Consider the following 20,873-nt stretch of genomic DNA (forward strand, 5'->3'; position numbering starts at 1 on the left):
GAAATCGGGGAGCTGCTCCTCCCTCCCATCCATGCAGAAGGAGAGGATTTAGTTCTCAGCAGGGGACTCTGCTGCTCAGATGGAGCAAATAGAAATTCAGTAACTCCGCTCAGCAGTTTCTGAACACTTGCTGTACTTGAAAAGTGTTGGAGTTACCTTTGGGTCGCCACAACTTCACATGCCTAATGGTGCTAGTTAGCTCACAGACAGAGGTTAAGCGGCTGCTCAGCCCCCAGGGAAATCAATTTGGGAATCGCTTCTGCTTTGAAGTCAGCGGGCGCCCCAGCCTGCCCCTCTTTCATTACACCATCTCTGCCTAACAGATGAATGAAATCCCAGCACAGACAGCCATCTTTCATCCCAAATATCTCTTCATTTCCCAGACACCTTCTTGAGTTTGAGAACATTGAGGTATTTCATCTCAAAGTTAGCCAACTTTTTGCACTGTTTGCCTTTGGCTCAAATGGTCAGGAGCAGCAGATTAAGTACTTCTGTTACAGCTCCTGCCCTCACTTCTCTTATCAAAGGCATTTGTCCAGCAAAAGGATACACAATGTCCTGATGTTTTGCATAAGTGCTCGTCTGTTGTGGAAGGTGCTCCAGCAAGGTCTGAATAGTCCGTGCCTGCACTGGCTCCACGTGACAATGGCTGCTCTGAATCTGAGCAGTCAGGAGAAGGAATGGTTTCCACATGAACAGCAAACTGTTGTTCTTTCACACTTCCCTCCTGCATCTCCAGCCACAGCAATGAGACCTCTAAACTTTGACTAAGGGGCCCATGACGATACTGACAACACAGTTTAGGCAGCTGCTGGCATCAGTCACGTTCTCCTTTCACCACTCAAGGCCAAGCAAGCAGCTGCAGGATTCCTCATCATCTCACTATAGCCTCAAAGGAAGTTTACAGCTCCCCATCAAAGGCTGAAGCAACCCCTTAGGGAAATCCCTTCTCATTTTCCTAGGCAGTCACTGCTTTCTTACCTGGCAGAGGAAGAGGTGAAGAGCCTGAGATGTGGCCTCTGGTAGCTCTAATAAATTGGCTTCTGCCACTTCCTGGAGAATCTGGCCAATTTCTTTTTGAGAAATGATATTGCTGCTCTGATATTTCAGAAACTTGAACAAAGAAAACGAGAGGCATTAATTAGTGAATGACCCACAGACTCCCATAGCGATTCATCACCTGAAAAGACCTCTTCTATGTTAAAGGATGTTGCCGCATGTTAAATAATTGCAGTGCAAATACCCATGTTGGTGATACTCTGACTTGTAACTTGTTTTGGTTTAGGTCAGGCAAGAATCAAAATGAACCAAGTATCCCTTTAAAGCGCATCAAGAATAGCAAAGATTGACAGACACACCATCTCTTTGGAGAAAGTAGGTTCACATAAATAACCTCTTCCTCTCATCTACTGCTATGAAAGCCTTATCACCTGCTGGGTAGGAGCACGCTCACTCTCCTGCTCATAGGCCCCAGGTACACTGGGGTCATACACCACAGCAGTTCCCTGACCTGAAAAGTCAGATCTGTAAGGGCAAAGACAGGGAGAGAAGCTGTGATGCCATGCAAAGCCCTGCCCTCCAAAGAGCCACAGCACACTCTCACGCTGACAACAGCAGCTGCACATTCTCTGTAGCCTTCCCCTCTCCTCCCCAGGGGTCCAAGGTGATGCAAATCAATGCTACAAACACCAGAAGAACAGGATGTGCTCAATAAGAGCACTCAGTTTCTGCACAGTGTGGAAAGGAAGTTCACTTCAAAGTATAATTATTATAGGATACAAACGTAGTGACAAACAAAACCACAGCAGTGTCCAAGATTGTGTATGTGCAGGAAGTAAGTTCCAGAAACCAACTCAGATGCACTGTACCAACATACAAGAAAAAACAGAACAGCCTATGCTTCCCTCACTCACCAAAGTCATGAGCCTGAGAATTTCTGGCTGCAGAATGGACTTCTGGCTCCCACTGAGCAACGTCAGGAGCAGGAATCGGTGCCAGGGCTGCGAAGCAACATGTAGTGCTGGGCAAGAAGGAGAAGCCACTGAAAGACAGCTTTAAAATCTGACAAGTGACAGGCTGGACCTGGAAAAGGAGTCTTTAACTCTGACCTTGTATTTTCGCTTCTAGACCCCAAGCTGTGAAACACTAAGAGGGTTTTTTGCTCTGTACTTACTTGCTTTAAAACCTGTCACTCATTGGGCAGGAGTTTAGTTATGAGGACAAAAGCTTAATAGCTTTTGAAAACACAAAATACATTTTGTCCACCTTTGTGCTTGTACAGGAAGAGAAACTTCTCCTGGGGTTCATGTCATAAAATAGCGAGGGGATATCTTTAGCCCAAGGTTTTAAAAATATTACCCTCTGGTTTCAATATGAGGACAAGGTTCCTGACCAAGGGTTTTATTTAGCTGCATAATACTCCTTGGGTAATGAAAGAAGACCTATAACATAAGCTGCAAAAGCTGAGCCTGGATCTGCATCAGAGAGCATACCACAGGGACCAGCCAGGCTGATGGCAGCAATGCGAGCAATCAGTAGGGAAAATGTTTCTAATCAGAAATGTATATGATAAACAGAGGTTAGACTCAAGGTCATGATATGTGACAGTATGAAATCTCTCATTGAACTCTAGCATTAAGTTGTATCACCTTGTATTTATTGCTGGTTGAAATCACTCCATTCCCCTCATTCTCTGTGTTTACATGACTGATTTGAACAGATCAGAGTACAGAGAACTAACTTGCTGTTTAATGAACACAGCCAGCATCTCTACTTGGTGACAGGAGGCTGACAATGAGCAGAAGGGTCTTCTCTTCCCCCAGCATTACAACGCTGTCGCATGTCATACTGCTGATATGTTATACATCTGGTCTGACATGGACTCCTGGAACCAAGGTCTGTATTTGCCCCTGGAAATATAGAATTTCCAGCTTCCATTCTCTGAGGCTGTTTACTACTCTCTTCTCCCAGTCACATCCCTTAGGGACAAACTGTGGCCAACATCTCTGTGTGGAAGATGCATCATATTCAGATCCTCCCTCCTCTACATTTATGGTCTAAATGTTTGCTAAATTTGCTTGGAAGTGAAAGACTAATGACTCATATTGCTTCACTTCCTAAATCTTTCAATTCTATCATATTAGGACATTGGGTGGTAGTGACTACTTTCTTCTGGAGAACATCTTGGTATTCACAGCCCAAGTGAGGGCTGACTCCTACAGGGGAACCAGGCACTGTGATTTCATCCCACAAAGCACGTGATTAACTTTGATCACATACATAATTTTTCTTACTGGACATAAACTCATTGGGCATATGCTCCAAGGCATTACAGGATGGAGATCAAAGAGCCCAAAATCACTGCAAGAGGGAAACCCAGTAGAAGGAAAGATGGGAAGACTTTACCAACATCCTGGTTCCTCACATACAGGTATTCCAGTAACGTTTCCAGGCAGGCAACCACAGCTTGAGAAAGCAGCAAGTCTTTCTGGAATTCCAAGAGGGGAGAAAATAGAAGAAAAATCAAGCAGTCAACAGCTACCGCAAGAGGAAAATTCATAAAGTGGCAGGCTCTGAAGAGCATGCATAGCAGGAAAATAACAGCCTTCACCTCCTTCACAGGATGTAACGTACTGCAAATTATCTGTCATGTCAAGGAGCTAGACAAAGGCACGAGTGCTTATTCTGAGATGAAAAAATTAAGTAGCTGTCTCCAAAGAATAAATAGTGGAGCTCAATGTTGCTTAAGAGAGTTAAATGTAAACTGATGTACTATCCCCTGGAGCCCAACATCACTTGAGTGACTAAATGTTAGCTGATGTACTTTTCCCCCAAAGTACCTTGCCAGGGCTGTAGAGGAGGGACTGAGATTTGATATATTTTTCCCACCTCCGTCCCTGTGGGTGTGGAGCCCCCACAGAGTAGGAGATGGGTAACAGATTGCCATCAGTACGCAAAATTTAAGCTCTCCAGTTCAGCAGCAGGGAGTTCTACATAGCTTGATTTACGTTCTTTCACACTACACCATGCCCTGCATACTGCAGCAAGAGCATTTTCCCTCCTCCTCATCATATATCTATAAGGGGTGGAAAATGCAGGCAGAAGGAAAGAAAAGGCAGACCCTTTTCATTCTGCAATCGGGTGATTTCTCCTCGCGTTAGTTTATGTGAGTTGTTCCAAAATTGGTGTTTTATATACCTGCAAGTAGACATGCACCAAAAGGTTCTGCAGGCTGACGACAAGGGAGAAGACCTGCTGCGTGGTGAGGGGGTGCAAGGCAGCATCCTCCAGTGATGATGGCTGTGGTTGCGTAGCACCTTGGGCTGTGTTTTGTACTACAGTCACCAGTGGGGAGGAGAAGTTCTGTTGCATGATGGCTCTCAGGAACTGCACGATGCTCACTAGACAGGGAGCCACAATGATGTGTCAGTGCTTTCCTCTCCCCTGCCCTGTGTGCTGGTGACCGTGCAATAGCATGGGAGAGGTGAGGAGAGAAAATTTGGACTTAAGGGCCCAGTGGAATTGCCCAGCACCTGCTCACAACAGCAGGCAGGAATGGCAGCAAGTTCCCTTGTTCACCTCCGCCACACATGACACTGTCCCAGTTCACACTCAGTTCCAGATGTCACTGTCTGGACAGAGTTGTCCAAACAGACGGCAGAACTCCAGACTCCCTTTGCACCTTCTCACAATCTGTTATCTAGTCTCAAAGCTTCCAGATTACCAACAGCTGCACCTTCCCATCTCACAGTCACCAGATCTCCCTTCTTGCCTGTAACACTGAATAAGCAGCTGCTCCCAGTTAAGTCCCTGCAACAGAGATAAAATACCTAGCAGCAGGACTGGCTTCTTGTTCCTGAAGATGACTGCATTCAGGACTTGTCTTAGGTCTAACGAGAGTGTCTGGTGAACCTGCAAGAGAATGAAATGAAGAAAAATGGCAACAGCCATCATCAAACTTGGCTGTCACTAAGCCGGACAGCCAAAAGCCAGCAGTGACAACAAGGCTCTGGTCCTGCCTGCTCAGCATGGGAAGCCTGCAGAGGCTAAGAACCTCCTTACAGATGAGCACATGAAGGCATACATAAAGAAAGCAGAGGAGGAACTTGGGAACAAGGAAATACAGGAAAGGTGCGCTTGAGAGGGAAGTCTGCAAATACCCTGTAACCCTCACAAAGCAGCCATCCAAGCAGTGATGGTATGAAGGATCACAGAGCCCCAGAGGGGTTCAAACTTGCTCTCTTCAGCAAGAAGAGAGGTGGCATAGGACCATGGGCATCAGAACCATAGAGCTGATTCTTTCCAGCTGTCTTTGTGAAAAGAGGAATGTACAAAACAAGAGCTAGGATTACCTGCTATAGCAAAGTGGCTCTTGCTACTTGTTCAAGCACTGACAAGAGAAAGTCTTTAGTAGCCTACCACCTATGACCCACGTTTACCCACAGGCTTCTGCTAAAGTCACTAGCAGTAACGCAGCTAAGACACAAACTTGCTACGGCCAGGCAAGTCCTCGTTATTAATGCACACCTGAGGTAAATGTGGGCAACTCACATTTTTGGAGCCATGAATTTCATGCTGAGAAATACAGCCTGGCCATGTTCGCAACCACAAGGGCTCTCTACAGAGGCCCCCAGGTAGCTCTGCTGTAGCTTTAGCAACACTGAGCAGTAGAAAGCAGCAAAGTGACTCCTCCTATCCTCTTTTCTTCCTGTCAGCAGATTACAAACACTGAAGCTCAGAAGTGCTGAAGATTAGAAACACTCAAACGTCCTTGAACCACTTCAATTTGTCATCTGTATCTGTAATCTGTTCAAGGAGGATTCTGGATTGCAGATCATAGCATATCGAGCCAGTAAGGCACTGATGAAATCAAACAAGTTTATAAGCCACTAAATGATTGCACTTCAAGGATCAATATGAGCTGAGAGTCAATCCCAGAAGATGAAACTCAGCACTAGTCTCCTGAACAAAGTCTCCTTTGGGACTGGCACAACACTGACTATTCAGACACAACCCTGACTGAGAATGTAAATTGTGTTTGGTAGTTAATAAAGCAGAGACAGGAAGATCTTCCCATACATTCACACAGCTGATGGTCCCTACAAGTCCAATGAGACACTTAACCAGAGGCAGCACAGCCATCAAATAACAGGTACAGACTTGGCCTAGTTTGGTCTCTTCATAAGTCTTCCCTCAACATTAAAACCCAATCTTTGCCTACCTGTGCTTATGTACACATGCCCTTAATGTGACTTTATCATCCATCAGCAGATGCACCAAAGAATATACCCTATACTAGGCATAACCACAGAAGTGGAGTTCAAAACTCATGACATGCTATTTAACTCCAGCTCAAGAGAGGGAAGACAGGCCTGGGTAGATACTTCAGAAGGAAGTGTTATTGCCTTGTGTGGGCATTAAAAAACACTCTATTGCCTCTAACCTGTAGTTCCAACAGCAGCTGACAACTCCAGCCTAGCTCTCTTGTTGGACTGCAAAGCATCAAATACAATGACAGCTGCCTAAATTCATATGATCTTGCTAACACTAAGTACTTATTTGACAATAAGAGGTTTGGACTGTGATTACTGATCATTTTACCACCAAAAAAAAAGAATAACAAGCATGGGAGCTGCTCCTCCTACACCTAGTTTTCCCTTGACAAAGACTTTAAAATGTATTTTAAATGTATTGTGAAGAAGAAAGTGGTTTGGACCTGGAGGGCTGGGTATGGTGTTTCCCCACCCACCTCCCCAAACCCCAGCATTTCTGCCCATCTCTAACTGCAATGATTTGTGTCTCACTCTTCAGCAATATACTAGCTTCCAGTCCAGCCAGAGAAACATGGTATGGAATAACTTGTAGACAATAATAGAAAAGCAACAAGGACAAGCAGATTCCAGGCCAAAACAAACCACTTTCCCCTGCTAAGGAACAGTTATTTTTTAAAGTTTCCACAAGTCCATGGATCTGAATGCTAGAATGGCTCTAACCTCAGTGTTGTAACGATGCTGATAAATTAAAAGGGAAGCAGCCAGCAGCCATCCTGAGCTCTGCAGGGCATTCCCAGATGACAAGTAAGTAGGTTCAGAGGGAAAAGACCACATCCAGGTGCACTCCAAAACCTTCTGGAGGAGCTCAAGCAAGGACACATTGGAGAGCAGCACTGCCACTGCTGTATGGGAGAAACAGAATGATAATCATAGAATCATAGAATGGCTTGGGTTGTAAGGGACTTCAAAGATCATTAAACTCCAACCTCCCTGCCATGGGCAGGGCTGCCAGCCAATAGATCACATACTAAGTCAGGCTGCCTATGGCCCCATCCAAGCTGACCTTGGACACCTACAGGGACAGGGAATCTACAACTCTCTGTGGGATACCTGTTCAAGCACCTCACCACACTCTTGGTGAAAAACTTCCCCCTGATTTTTAACCTAAATCTTCCCTCCTGCACAGGAAATTGAGCCAATTTGCAGAAGTGAAGGCCATCCAGCTGGTTTAAGATATTGCTGAACAAGAGAAGTGGCCAGTGCTCTACTTCTACACTGACTCCTGGATGGTGGCACGTGGCCAGTCAGAATGGTTACAGCAGTGGAAGCAACACAAAGGCATACCTATCTGGGCTGCTGCACTATGAATCAAAGAGGTTGACGGGATGCAGAGTACACCCCTTTGCTGTGAGGCAGCCCTAGCTGCCATGGCTGGTCAAGCTAAGGCTGTCCAGCTATACCACTATTTATTTCCCACAGCACAAGTGACTTCTCAGCTGCTAATAAAATGAGCGGCCTTCAGGCAACACAGCTAGGAGGTTGGTTATTGCTGCCTCTATTATTGTTTAATTTTTTGAACCATGGCAATTACCAGAACAATTCAACAAGGCACCAAAGCCCCACTGCTGTGTTTTATGAAGAAAAAAAATACAGTGGTTCTGCCTTTCAGCAGCCAACCCCTGAATCATTAGAAGGCAGCAAAAACAAATCCAAAGCCTCAATGTAAAAAGAAAAAATCATCCCAAACACAAATTGTTGTTTGTTAACCACAACGCTGCATCAGAAAGGGGAAAAATCCACCTTTCCTGCTGAGACAGTTAGAATATGGCCAAGCCACAACCCTGCAGAGATTAGTTCACTGATCAATACCATCTTGCCTCACCTCTCTGTTGACTACAAGGTGTTGTCTGATGAAGGCAACAGTACAGAAAATTCAAGGCTGGCTGCAGGAGGTCTGTGTCTTTCGGCCTGCATTTCCCACAGAGGTTACTGACTGGAAACAAAAGAACACGTTTAACACAGACACCAACATCATGCAGCACCCCAGCACAAGAAAGAAGTCAGTCAGTGGGGAGTGAATTCAGACAAGAACAACACAACCCAAAACAAAATTAAACAGAGCATGGTACAGACAAAGCAACAGGCCCTATAGAGTCTGCTTTAGACCAGGCAGTGCATTGGAGGATGATAACAGGTGTGTGTGTGGGGAGGGCGAACAAAAACAAAACAAAACAAACAAAAAAACAACAAAACCAGCAGAGAAGTGAATATTAAAGGCACACACCACAATGGGCAGTAATGAATCCAAGAACTACAGACTATTAGATTAGTTACCCATTTCCATTGAGCAAATTTGATCCTAATACTGGGTAGACCGTAAAAACCCAAGTGCCCATTTCACATGGAATGAAGGGGTGGCTGGGGCAGAGTGAGAGTTGTGTTGCAAAAAAACACAAACAACAGAAAGAAAAAGCAGAAGGAGCCTGTGACTTCTGTGAGCAGCTCTGAAATTACAGAGGATAAGAAGAGCTGGTATAAAAAAGGCATGATTCTTCCACATTCCCAGTTCCCTTGGCTAATGAATGTCTGAGAAACACTGCTTCCTTACAAGGACAACACAAGGCAGCCTTGAGACATGGAACATTTCTAATTCAAAGCGATAGCCCTTCAAAGTCTTCTGTAGAAATCAATTTGACAGAGCAGAAAGAGGTGAGAGAATAGATCGGCTGAACACTCTTCTAGTATCCTTCATTGACGGCCTATACAAATCTCCAATTGCCAGGTAAGAGGGGAGAAGTCATCTGGATTCAGACCCCAGGGGAAGTCTGGGTACATTAGACTGCTGGTCCCTGCTGGCTGGTTCACAGGACACCCCTGGGGCCAGGATCTATGTGCCGTGCTAGCAAGTGTCCTGGTTTCATCCAGAACAGCAGAGCCAAGACAGCTGGCCTGAATTAGGCACAGGGTTGGTTCATACCACGTGACATCATGTGGAAGGCTGTAAAGCTGTGGGGAGTTGGTTGGGGGCAGCAGGGGGTTGTTGGATCAGGGGTTGTTGCACATCAGTCAGGTGGGCGGTGAGACTGTGCTGGTAACGGGGTGTCAGTTGACAGGTGATGAGTAATTGCACTGAGGGTAATATATACATTGTTATCATTGCATATTTATTTCCACTTTCCTCTTCTGTCTCAGTAAATAGCTTTTATCTCAAGCCATGGGTTCTATTTTGCTTCCAGTATCTCCCTCATCCCACTTGGAGGGGGGTGTGAGCATAGAAAGGGAAGGATGATACGCAGAGCACATCAGCACGTCATGCATCACATCGACAACAGTCACAGGCTCTGAAATCAAGTCATGGCCATAAGAATACTTCAACCTCCTTCTGAGGTTTTCAAACAAAAAGTGTATTGTGAAAGCAAGATGTAGAAAAGATGTATTTTGTTGCCTCAACTGGTAACAAGAGTTCTTTGCAACACTTCAGCTATGAAAGTATCTTAAAACAAAAGTAAATGTAATGTAAAGCACACCTCTCGAAAGATGAAGAGCCAGCCCCTAATCATCTTAGGTACTAACTACTGAAACAGATCAAAGTCCCCTGGGAGAAGACAGATGCACACAAACTCACCCTGGTGAAGCAGCTTGAAGTCTGTGCTGTCCAGCTCCCTCATGCCCTTGCTCCGCAGCTGCACCAGGAATAGGAGGCTCAGCAAAATGGGCAGGTTCCTGTTAGCTATGAAGGATACTGACAGTTCAGTTTGTCAGTGAACTTTAACATTCTGCCTCTAAGTGTGCCAAGAATTGTTAACTTTGTGTCTCAAGAAGGAGAATGAGTTAAGGAGCAAATATGCTCCCTCCACACCAACACACACCCATATCATCCCAACCTCATTCTCATCTCTGCAGTCCCTTTGGACCAGGCCCCCTTTCTAGAAATGTGGGTTGGTCTGAATTACATGCTGGATCCTGCCAGTACCACTCTAGGAATAACTGGAAAAGAGGTTGAAAGAAGGCTATGGTCATTATTTACACCCTTAATGAACCATGTAAGGGGCATGGTCACTACACATTCAAATTCACATATTTCATAATCTAGAATCACCAGCCAATTCCAGACAACCCTCTTCCCATCTACTTGATCATCATTGGCAGCCTATGCTTTGATAGTAGCCCAGAAGCTCAGAATACTTGGCTGTGCAACATTTGTTCTGCATCTTGCAAGGCTGGAAAATTGCCATCCCACTAGACAGAACAGAGACGAGAGAGGTTAGAGGCCAACATGGGAGGTCTGTATGCAAGAATGGGGCTGTTCAGACCACCAGCTTCCCAGGGCAAACACATCCCTCCCTCGTATATTCACTCCTCTTCAGCAGGTAAGGATTCTGTACTGAACAGAGCCATACCTACAGCAAACAATACTCATTTCCAGAAAATGGCTCCACAAAGGCTCAGGAGTTTTCAGTTTTGACAACTGAATATTTGCAGGTACCTTAAACATTACTGTGTACTTGATGGAATTTGCCTTTCTGGATGAGGCTGCCAGTAACCTTGCTAATTAATTCGTGATGTGCTCAATTCCAAAAAAGACAGATCTAGCAAATGCCAACATTGCCTTCTTTATGCACATCTCACAGCATTAGACTCTATCATGCTCCTACTTTTAACATCCTCTTTTCTCCAGCCTACCAGCCTTTCCTCAAGCTAGGGCAAAACAACTGCCCCTTTCAAGCTTCCATACCGACTTTGGGCAATGGAAATGACCAAACAGAGCACTCAGTAGTGCTAGTGCTCCCCTCAAGGACAATCAAAAGCTGCTCTGGACTCCTATCCTAGAAGAGCCAAGGACATCCTAGCTCTGCTCCCTCTTTCAGTTCAGGCTCACAGACAGCTTTGCTGAGCACCTTAGTGATTGGATAACAGTCCCCACTCCACTGCCAGGGCTAGTGAGGAAAACAGAGACTTCTTCCAATCACAGCCCTGCTAAAAGTTTGAAAGAATTAACGTAACTGCGAAATCTGATAATATCACAGATCCTGTTTGGGGATCAATATCATGAATGATTCAAACGATGTCTGTGCCCAACCTCTGCACCCTGGAAACTATCTGAATTCAGGCACACCCAACTGTTTTGCACAGAGAGGAAGCAGAAAGGATTATGTACCAAAGCTACACCAGCAGCTCGAAAACACTTTATGATACTATGACACTTTATGACTGTATGATTCCAGCCACCTTCCTGGTTAGTTGATCACACAGAAAGACCCGAGTCAAAGAGGGGAGTCACCTTGTAATGAGGCTGAGCTACTCTCTACCAGTAGCTGCTGCAGAATCTGTAGGAACTGATTCCGGAGTAGGTCACAGACAAATACATCATCATTTATTTCCAGAAAGGTCCTTAGAGCCATCAACACCTTCTGAGCCACCTCCACAGAACTTGAGCAGACCAGGTCCTGGAAGGGAAGAAACACACACATTATCCTTCTGCCCCGATAAGGGAAAAATCACCTCTATTCAATACCATTATGCTAATATGGTGTCTTGGGAAACATTCTAATAAAGCACTGTTCAGATTGACTATGTCCTGATTAAATGAAGTACTGGATAAAAGAGGAGGCCTCTCTTCCGATAGGCATCGCTGACTAATATCCTGTTTAAAGAATGTACTTGGCTATGGAACTCCCCCCATCCAGAACAGAAGGGTAGAGGAAACATTTTTTAAGGTCAAGGCTTTAGAAAAATGATTTTACAAAGCCAGGGCCCTGTTTCCAAGAACGCAGAGCCTCTGGCACTTCTGCTCTCCTAGTTGTTTTGAAAAATCAGGCTGCATATTAAGGCTTGCCTAAAATCAAGCTTGTGAGTCAGTTCATAATTAGTCATTTTCAGAAGACTGAGGCTGGCAGCCTACTATCTACAATAGCAACACAACAGCTAAACTGTGTGAAATGTACATAAACCAGACAAGCAATCACTCAGTCACTGAAAATGGAAGAGTCGTGTATACAGCATTCAGCCCACAAGCCTTCCGGAATACAGAGCTCTGTCTGGAGTCTCTGAGCTAAATCCCAGAGCCAGAAGCCTTAATTTGGGCATTTGCTTGTTGTTAAGGTGTTTAATATTAAATTTACCTGCACAGCCTGTATAGATGCAGTTCCATAAAGACAAGGCAGGAAATGTCCCATAGTGCTGACATAATGAGATAGTCAACATAAATTACATCAGCACTGCCATTTCTCTCCCAGTAGTCTTGGCTACTGCATTGCAAATGGTACAGCAGAATGAGGTAAGCAGGAACTAAAACTGGTCTGAGCAATGTTACCAACCCTAGAGCCTGCCCTAAGCCTTTTCCTGCTACCTTCCCCTATCACACAGTCATACAATCAGATCAGGATGATGGATAGGAAAGGACTTTGGGAACTTCTACTCAAGAAAAGAAGTTAAGGTAAGAATAGGCTGCTTCTGCCAGAAACAACATCAGAAAAGCCTTTAGCTTGTCTAATTCTTGCCCAAATCTGAGATATTCAGGAATAAAGGCCCGAGAGTTGTCTGCACAACCTGTTCCACTTGCATGTATCTACTCCATATGATGTTCAAGAATGTAATCTGCTATCAGTGTCCTGTAACCACTCCAGAGAGATCAGCTCAGATCTGGAATATGGAGAAGACAAGTGGACCAGTGTGTGATCACCACCATATTCATCCCCAGGTGAACACACAGAGCACAAAATAGTGCTAACCAAGGGCCACAGCCTTCCTGGTGCTGGTAAATGCATCACTGTGTTAACATTTTCCTCCCTACTCAGGAGCTCAAGGTCTCAGATGAAGCCACCAACCATCTGTTCTATATAATCCAGACTTTCATTAAAAGCAGAAAGCAAATAAATCATCCTTGGAAGGGCATTCATTTTTGTTTCACCCCACCATGCAGAGGCCTTTCCATTTTACTAGTGGATTCTCAAGCTGAGGTTACTCACCTCATAAGTTTTGTTTATATCTGACAGTATATTTATTTCAGGACATTGCACTGTTTTATTAGGCCATCTAAATTCAGATTGATTATGCTCTTCCCTAGCTTAGAGGTAGACTGTCAAAGCCTGTGATTTATTACAACTCACTTTAAAGACTGGGACAGAGCTAAATTAATTTATTTCTGCACAAGTACATGGCAGGACAGGAAAGGGGAAAGCAGGAATGCTGCATGATTCAGGGAAAGAGCCATCATTTCCCTTTTGTGTAGTGATAGATCTGTGGTGCATAGTTTTAGTTTGTGGAGTGATAGGTTCCAGAACAACTGCCAAAGGTAATAGGGTAGACAAGTATCTTGGGACACTTTGTGTTAATTTGCACTGAATTGCCAACTCATTGATCACTTTTACTCTGGCTTTGGCAATGCTATAAAATGCTATAAAACGATACTGTTACCTACTCTGTAATATCTCCCTAACTGTTAAAGAACTGCCTGAGGGAAAAGCCCTTCTGTCAGTCATTTCCATAATGTGGGATATAAAAATTTACTTTGTAGTATCTAAGGTTAGAACAAACACATGCCAGCTTGTAACACCACAAGGGTGCCCACTCAGAATCAAACCTGGCTTCAAACATGGATTGTCAGCAAATGCCTGTTTGCTGACACTGGTTTCCATTCTTGATGATAGATCAAACATATGTAGAATCTAAAAAATTCCTACTGCAACAGGCTGGAGAAAAAACATCACAACTGTTAGCTTCTGGCATAGATGTAAATCTTGCATTCTTGTGTGGAAATATCAACAAAGAATTACCTATGCAACTGGCTAGGCAGTCATGGGACAAGTGGCCACCAATGCAGGGGTGACAGGGCAGGTGGGAGAGGTGGAAGTGAGTGAAGACCTCTGAGTTTTGTATTTTAACTTTTAAGAGCAATGCAATGTGCCTCTTGCAGTCCTGAACACTCCAAGCAGTGCAAAAATCTCTGACAAGGCTCTCCAGTTAAAAACAAACAAAAGAACAAACCCAAGCAATCAGAAATCCGTGCCCTCAAGACCTGCTCACCGCATGATGCTTTTGAAAGTTCTTTGTTCTTCATATCCTTCTCATCTATTAGTAGAATATCATCGCTTCTAAATTAGCAAAGCAACTTCTTAAAAGGCTGCCCCAAAAGAATTTAGACTATCCAGCTGTATGTCTGGATAGAAAAAGGGAAAAGCCCGTGATTTCTTTGCATGGTGGACATCAGCAGCACCATTCAGATCCCTTCCTAGCCCATCTCAAAATTCCCTTTCTGTCACAGTGAATGGATGACAGAGAAAGAGGTAGTACATACTCACAATCCCATTTGCCATTATCAGGCTTGATGCAAGGTGGAAGCCTGTGTATGGGCCCTTCTAGCAGAATCTTTGGCCTCAGAACATCAGCACTAAGTGCTTTAATAACCAAAAAGCCCTAAGTGGTGCCCCTAAGTTACAGTCAGGATAGCAGTCTGTCCTTGTGAATCACATACCAGTAAAATAAGTAAAATGCTGGAATTGCTCTTCAGAATGGGAAGTAAAGGGCTAGCACTGTTCAGTTGATCAGATGTGCCAAAAGCAGTTTCTTCAGTCTCCATACGATTGCAGTCTTCCCAGGAAAACCAGAGCTGCAGGACCTGGTGTCCAAATCTGCCCATAAGTTCAGGGTAGTGCAGGAAGAATTTCAGCAGCAATGGACAATGAATGTAGACCAAGCTCAGATCTGGGAGATTATCCAGGATCCTCTTTATGGTACACAATAACCTCTGCTAAGTTTGTGGGAGGGAAAGGGGGAGGTGGGGAGACAACAAAATAACCGCCAGATAGTGAATATCCAAAAGCCAAAGCAGTGAGACTTTACTGTGAAAAACAATCACGTTGCCTTTTAACTAGACAATCAAACATATCAGTTAAACATCATTTTTTGAAGCCCATTTGCATTACAAAGGCTAAGAAACTTGTAGGCTTTATGCAGTGCTCAAAGCTGTGCAGCAGCAAAGGCCCATATGGGAACATTAGAAAGGCTGCTGCAGAGGCTGTGAATGTGTTCAGGAGACCGAAGCTATGAAATTTATAATATTCTGTATGCGAATTCACAGCCCATCCAACGCATTTATGCTTCCCACGCAGACACAAGTTTATTCAATCAAATGTATATCCCCTAGTGGCTTTTCACAGCTAAATTTCCAGAGTGTATATGCATCACACACTCCTCACTCATTCATCACTGACTGCATGTATCAAATTACTTTCTGCAAGAGGGTTGATGAGAGCATAGAGAAACTTTAACAAAAAAGGTTCAAGTGTTAAGAAAGAAATCTTTCACCGAGTCCAGGGCTTTGCCTTTGTCCTGACAGACAGCAAGAAGGTAAAGCACAGCTCTGAGTACGTATGGAGGGGAGCAGTCTCGATGGTCCTGTGCTAGCAGGAGAAAATTTCTTATGGCTAAAAACAGTTCGGCTTCTGGGACAAACCTGCATTCAAGGAGATTGGAGCAGAAACAAATCAGACATGCCTTACATACTGATATATGTGTGTAATGGCCACATAACCACTTGCCTTGTATGCTTTTGGCTCACCTGTCTCCAAGGGTGTAGGCAAAGTATAAGAGGAGTATGAAGCAGTGTTGGTGGTTGCAAAGAGACTGATCCAAGGAGAGAGGTTCAGGATCTTCAGCCAGGAGGAGAAGGCTTTCTGCAACTGTGTAGTTTAATTGAGGCAGACTCTTCTGCAGGAGCTCAGACATCTCTTGCTCTAGAAATAAAACTAACATGAGCAGACAGGGGAAGACGAACAGGGGAGTCTCAGGCACCTGTCTGCCTATAACTCAAGCATAACGAATCAGCGAAGCTCCTGATATAAGAAATACCAAAGCCAACTTACTACCTCACAGTCTGCAAACAGTACACAAAACAGCAAGTGATTTGGTGTGAATACAGGTATAAGATCTGATATAATAGAGCTAGCCTTGAGGATGAAAAGAAACTTCTGTTTGAGGTTCTCAGTTCTTTGTTGATGCAGACTATACAATGACCAACTGCTGCCAGTAGAAAAGTGGATTTTGTGATGTGAAAATTTCCATTTTACTTGTCTGGGACTTACCTATAGTGCAAAGCCACAGAATAGACAGGAAAAATAGACTATGCCAGAGGGAAAAAAGGACTTGAATTCCCAGATAAGGGTGATTTTATGCCAACTAATATTATTGCAATCAATCCATGCACAGTTATGTGTAATAAATGTCACCATGTAAACAAAACCATAGGCACACATTCATTCAAGTAAAGTTGAACTATTTTGAAGGCATTCTCTGACGTTTATATCAATTGAGCCATTTTTAAAAGCTAGAAAGAGATCTCTAAATAGAACTCATAGGTGTCCCTGTGTCACATCTTCTCTTTCTCTTTTTTCTATTTTTCTTTTTCGTTTTGTTTTTTTTTTTAAATTTCCTTAAATAGGGGCTGGCAACTAAACCCCAAACTTGCCTTCATGAGAAGATGTTCTCTCCTTTTCTGTGGCAGAATAAAGGCTCAGGCACAACTTGCAGAGGAAGCTGGAACAGGCCTGATTCAAGGCAGGATTACTGTAAAGAAGAGCAGAAGGATACAGTGAAGAAGGCTAGGCACACCCTGTTTACACTTCCAGTGTCACAAACTGTCTGCCAGAGCTCTGGTTTACTCGCTGATCATATTCAAGCACCTGCCCTGTCACAACAGGACTTCAGGAGCCAAGCTGGGCTTCCAGAATAATCAAGAGTTCCAGAGAACAGTCAGCTCTCAGATGTGGCAGATACAAATAGTGATGACATCAGTGATTACAGATGCCTTGGGATGACATGAATACAGAGGGACACTCTCACAAACCTCAAATCCTGTATTAACAGGAATTCTTGAAAGTGGAGGGCCCTGAACTGTGCAGAGAAGGCTGTATGAGGGTGGCTCCCAACAACTGATTCCAATGGCAAACACCACTGAAGAGTTTGCCACTGCAAATCTTTTTGACACAATGGTATTTACAGGGAAGAACAAGGAAGAATACCAAGACTAAAGGGGTGAGAACAGCTCTATTTCTAGGTATTTCTCTTTGTCCAGTTATTCCAACAGCGCATAATTAAACAACTTTGTAATGTACCATAGCATCCTTATATTGTACACTGTGTTTAGAAACCTAGATCACCCCCACACATGCACAAGTATCCCCAAACTGGTAACCTGGATGAGGGTGCTGCGTATTTTTTAACTCTTTAATTAGATGCAGTCTAAGGAAAGAGGAGGAAAAACATCTCTGCAGACAAAAGGGAGTATCCACCAGTCCTCCTCAACCTAGAAATCATAACCTCTGCTATACAACATTCTTTGCAATGTGTCCTGCTGAAGTCTTCCTTCTCCATTCCCTTTCTTACATATTACAATAGCAAAGGGAACAAAAGTAGTGGTAATACACATCTTGGAAGCCAGGGTTCAGATGGAACTCATGATACTGTTACTTCATTACAAAATACCCACCAACTTCACTGTTTAAAAGTCAGGCTGCTTTATCTCTGTATGCACAGCTCACAGTGGAGCACAGGACTGTCACAAAGCTGTGAAAATTTACCCTCGCCCTTCCTGGCTGCTTCTCCCTTCTCACACATCCAGCTTTTCCACAGTCAGTTACTGTTTACATTTTGCTGTGAGACAGAGAAGCTCTTGAGTCTTATAGCCTCCGTTGTTTAATTCATATGAATTAAATAAGTTATGATCTGGTTTTCTATCTGGAAATCTTTTGCTTGCTCACAATACACATACCACAGTACCTTTGTACAGAGCAAAATCTGGCTTTCAGCTCCAGTGTCAGTCGGATGAAGAAGGAAGATGCTATAGAGAAAGCAAGATACAAATGTCAAAGGAGCACACAATTGTTGTATTAGGCGAAATCGGACCCTCGGGATGTAACGTGATAGGCCCTCCCCTGCTTGGTCATGCATATGTAAAAAAGGTATAGGTGAAACAGGATACCTATATAAGAGACCCTCACATTCCAATAAATGCCATTTTACCGCTCACCATATTGGTGTAATGAACAGCTGTAACTTGGTCAGGGCTGTCGAGACACATTCACAGAGGGACTTAACTTCCCAGGTTACCAGATCGAGGTAACACACTATATGTATCATAAGTGAAAACAGTAGACTGGCCCTCTAATCAACTCTACACAAACCTGCCCTATGGCAGGCCATCTCAGTAGGAATACGTTTCAGGCCTCCTCTCCCAGAGTAAACTATTTCAGGTTTGGTTTGGAGGGGACTCTGAGCTTTGTTTGTCTTCTCAGAAAGAGAAAGGAAGATCTACAAGTTTAGAATGGAGGAATTCTGCATCATCTCTCTGATGCACGAAAAGCAAAAAATACACAGAGTGAATAGGAATTCTACATGATGAAAGCCCACCAGCAATTCCAGCGTAATCTCCATCCACAGGAACAACCAGTTCTGAATGTTCCGGGGGAAAAGATGAAGGTGATATGGTTTAATTATCAAAAATAAAATGTATCCAATCACCATTGCTAGACCAAATAACCCTTTCATCTTACTGAACATGACTGTGCACTCATTTCTTACTCATACAAACATGTCATATAATCCTCCACAAACACTCTGGTTAAGCTCACTGCCTCTGCAGTATGCTGCTGCAGGAAGTTCCAACAGTTAACAGCACAGAGAGCATAATTCCACACCATCCCCATACCCAGCTTTTTGGAGAACTTATCTCGCATGTTTGGCACCACTGTAAAGAGGGTATTAAGTGCTGAGATGAAAACCTCCATCACTGAGGGGTTGACAGCTCTTTCCAGGTAGTTCTGCAGAAAGAAGAAAGGAACAGATGAGCAAAACACAGTACATGCTGAAAGCAGCAGCTTGCATCCTTCCTCCTGCCTCCTGCCCTCCCAGAAAGTTAGAGTCCCTCCTAAGTCCAAACAAATGGAGGAACAGTTCTTCTACCAAAATATCTGGCAGCAACTAACATTACTGCCCTTATAACCCTGGACATAACTGCCCTTGCAGATCCAAGGGCTAACTCTGACACAGCATACAACACAGGACATACACTGAAGTGCAGTTGATTTCAGTAGCACTCAATACTTGTGCTTCACAGTTTTATTGGGCAGTGGCGAACACAAGCATTTAAGTACAGCACAAAAATGCTTAGAGCAGAACGACTCAGCTCACCCTTGCTGAAGGTCGCTGGGCAATTTTGCCACGGTTCATTAATTTTTACCCAAATTTAAAGAGCAAGAAACAGCACTATGAATTTCTCCACCCTCTGAGACTATATATTCTCATTTGCATGGACTACAAAATAAATACCAAAGTTAGCTCTGGAGAGGTGGCAAATGCCCCTGCCATTCTAGGTTCACTCTACAAGCTCTCTTCCCAAAAAGACTTGTGCCACCTACTGCTGGAGCTTGAAAGCACCTTCCAGGTACTCAAGGAACAGACCAAGTCCAGAAGAAATCCTACCATGACCATGGGGATGCAGAGACTGTCACAGATCCTTAACAGGAACTCAGAAAAGTTGTTCAGTGTCTCCTTGCTCTCTGAGCAGGGAGCAGTGAAAGCGTTCTCCTGGGCCATGGGGTCACTCTGTAATTCCACTGCTAACCTACAAACACACACAGAAGGTACCAGAGAAGGGAGAAACACTCATACCTTACCAACAGTTTTGTCTTATTTTCAAGCAGTTCTTCAGTGATCAAAGACATGAGAGAATCTGATAGGTCTGAATCACATTTCTAAGGGGACACAAACGGGTGTGACAAAATTTTCACTATCACTACATATTTCTCCTTCTACTGTTTAGCTGACAAGTGCCATGCATTGAACCCACCTGTGATATTTCAGTGGTGTGGTTTGACAAAGGCATTCAGTCACAAGGACAGATGGACACACACACACACACACAGTATCCATCCATACCCCTTCCTTGTCCTCACCTGCAAGCATTTCTGAAACTTTCCAGAGTGTTGAGTAATAGCTGTCCATGTTTCCAAGAAACTCTACTCTGTGACATCGATAACAGAAGATCACCCTGTTAAAGGACAGAAGTCTTCAAAATGTTGTATTCACTGTCAGAAAAAAGAAAGACTGATTTCCTCTTTGATACCAGCAGTAGGAGGAACAACATACTTCAATCACTTCCTTTGCACCAATGTTTTTTATTATTATGCTCTCCCTAGGGAAAACAGAGTTAAAAGATTTACACTGCTCTTTGTATGGAAGAGAGAATTACGAATCCATCAGTTCTGCCCCGCTCTGTCCCTTGGGCAGTATAGTCTGTATTGCCATGGTTCGGTCTAATCTGGGTTTTAAGCAGCTCAGTTTCAAACCCTTCTGGGAAAACTTGGGTGTTTGTTTTTTTAATTTTGTTCCTTCCATTTACTCTTCACACAACACTGAACAGTTCTTCTCCCTGCTCAGAAGTCACTACTTAGGCTCAGATTTGTGAGAAATTATCTACATACTGACCCTTGTTCTAACACAGCATCCTACTGAGTTCAGCCAGAAGCCAACTTCCAGGACAGAGTTTGTCACCTGCACAAACTGTGAACAAACCACCTGGAACTCAAAGTCTGCCCTTAAACCTTA

The 20,873-nt window shown here is 43.9% G+C and overlaps 1 protein-coding gene across 17 annotated transcripts in view; it reads right to left on the reverse strand.

The window, feature by feature from the left end:
- Positions 1-20,873, reverse strand: part of MEI1 (meiotic double-stranded break formation protein 1) — a 34,640-nt gene that overhangs the window by 854 nt on the left and 12,913 nt on the right. For 3 of the 17 annotated variants that reach the window (XM_015861023.2, XM_015860970.2, XM_015861059.2), the window contains 18 exons: positions 20,222-20,316; positions 19,749-19,890; positions 18,976-19,087; positions 18,048-18,108; positions 16,738-16,835; positions 15,832-16,006; positions 15,579-15,726; positions 14,746-15,021; positions 11,554-11,719; positions 9,898-10,014; positions 8,155-8,265; positions 6,993-7,174; positions 4,830-4,911; positions 4,198-4,400; positions 3,406-3,487; positions 1,914-2,020; positions 982-1,113; positions 551-660 (listed from right to left, as the gene is read on the reverse strand). In XM_015861023.2, the coding sequence (XP_015716509.1) occupies positions 551-660; positions 982-1,113; positions 1,914-2,020; positions 3,406-3,487; positions 4,198-4,400; positions 4,830-4,911; positions 6,993-7,174; positions 8,155-8,265; positions 9,898-10,014; positions 11,554-11,719; positions 14,746-15,021; positions 15,579-15,726; positions 15,832-16,006; positions 16,738-16,835; positions 18,048-18,108; positions 18,976-19,087; positions 19,749-19,890; positions 20,222-20,316 (2,399 nt within the window). Of the gene's footprint in view, positions 1-550; positions 661-981; positions 1,114-1,913; positions 2,021-3,405; positions 3,488-4,197; positions 4,401-4,829; positions 4,912-6,992; positions 7,175-8,154; positions 8,266-9,897; positions 10,015-11,553; positions 11,720-14,745; positions 15,022-15,578; positions 15,727-15,831; positions 16,007-16,737; positions 16,836-18,047; positions 18,109-18,975; positions 19,088-19,748; positions 19,891-20,221; positions 20,317-20,873 lie in introns of those variants that run through there. The other 14 variants (XM_015861028.2, XM_015861013.2, XM_015861005.2 and 11 more) reach the window with 12 other exon arrangements.

This window comes from Coturnix japonica, chromosome 1 (genome assembly GCF_001577835.2).
Source record: "Coturnix japonica isolate 7356 chromosome 1, Coturnix japonica 2.1, whole genome shotgun sequence".
Taxonomy (NCBI): Eukaryota; Metazoa; Chordata; class Aves; order Galliformes; family Phasianidae; genus Coturnix; species Coturnix japonica.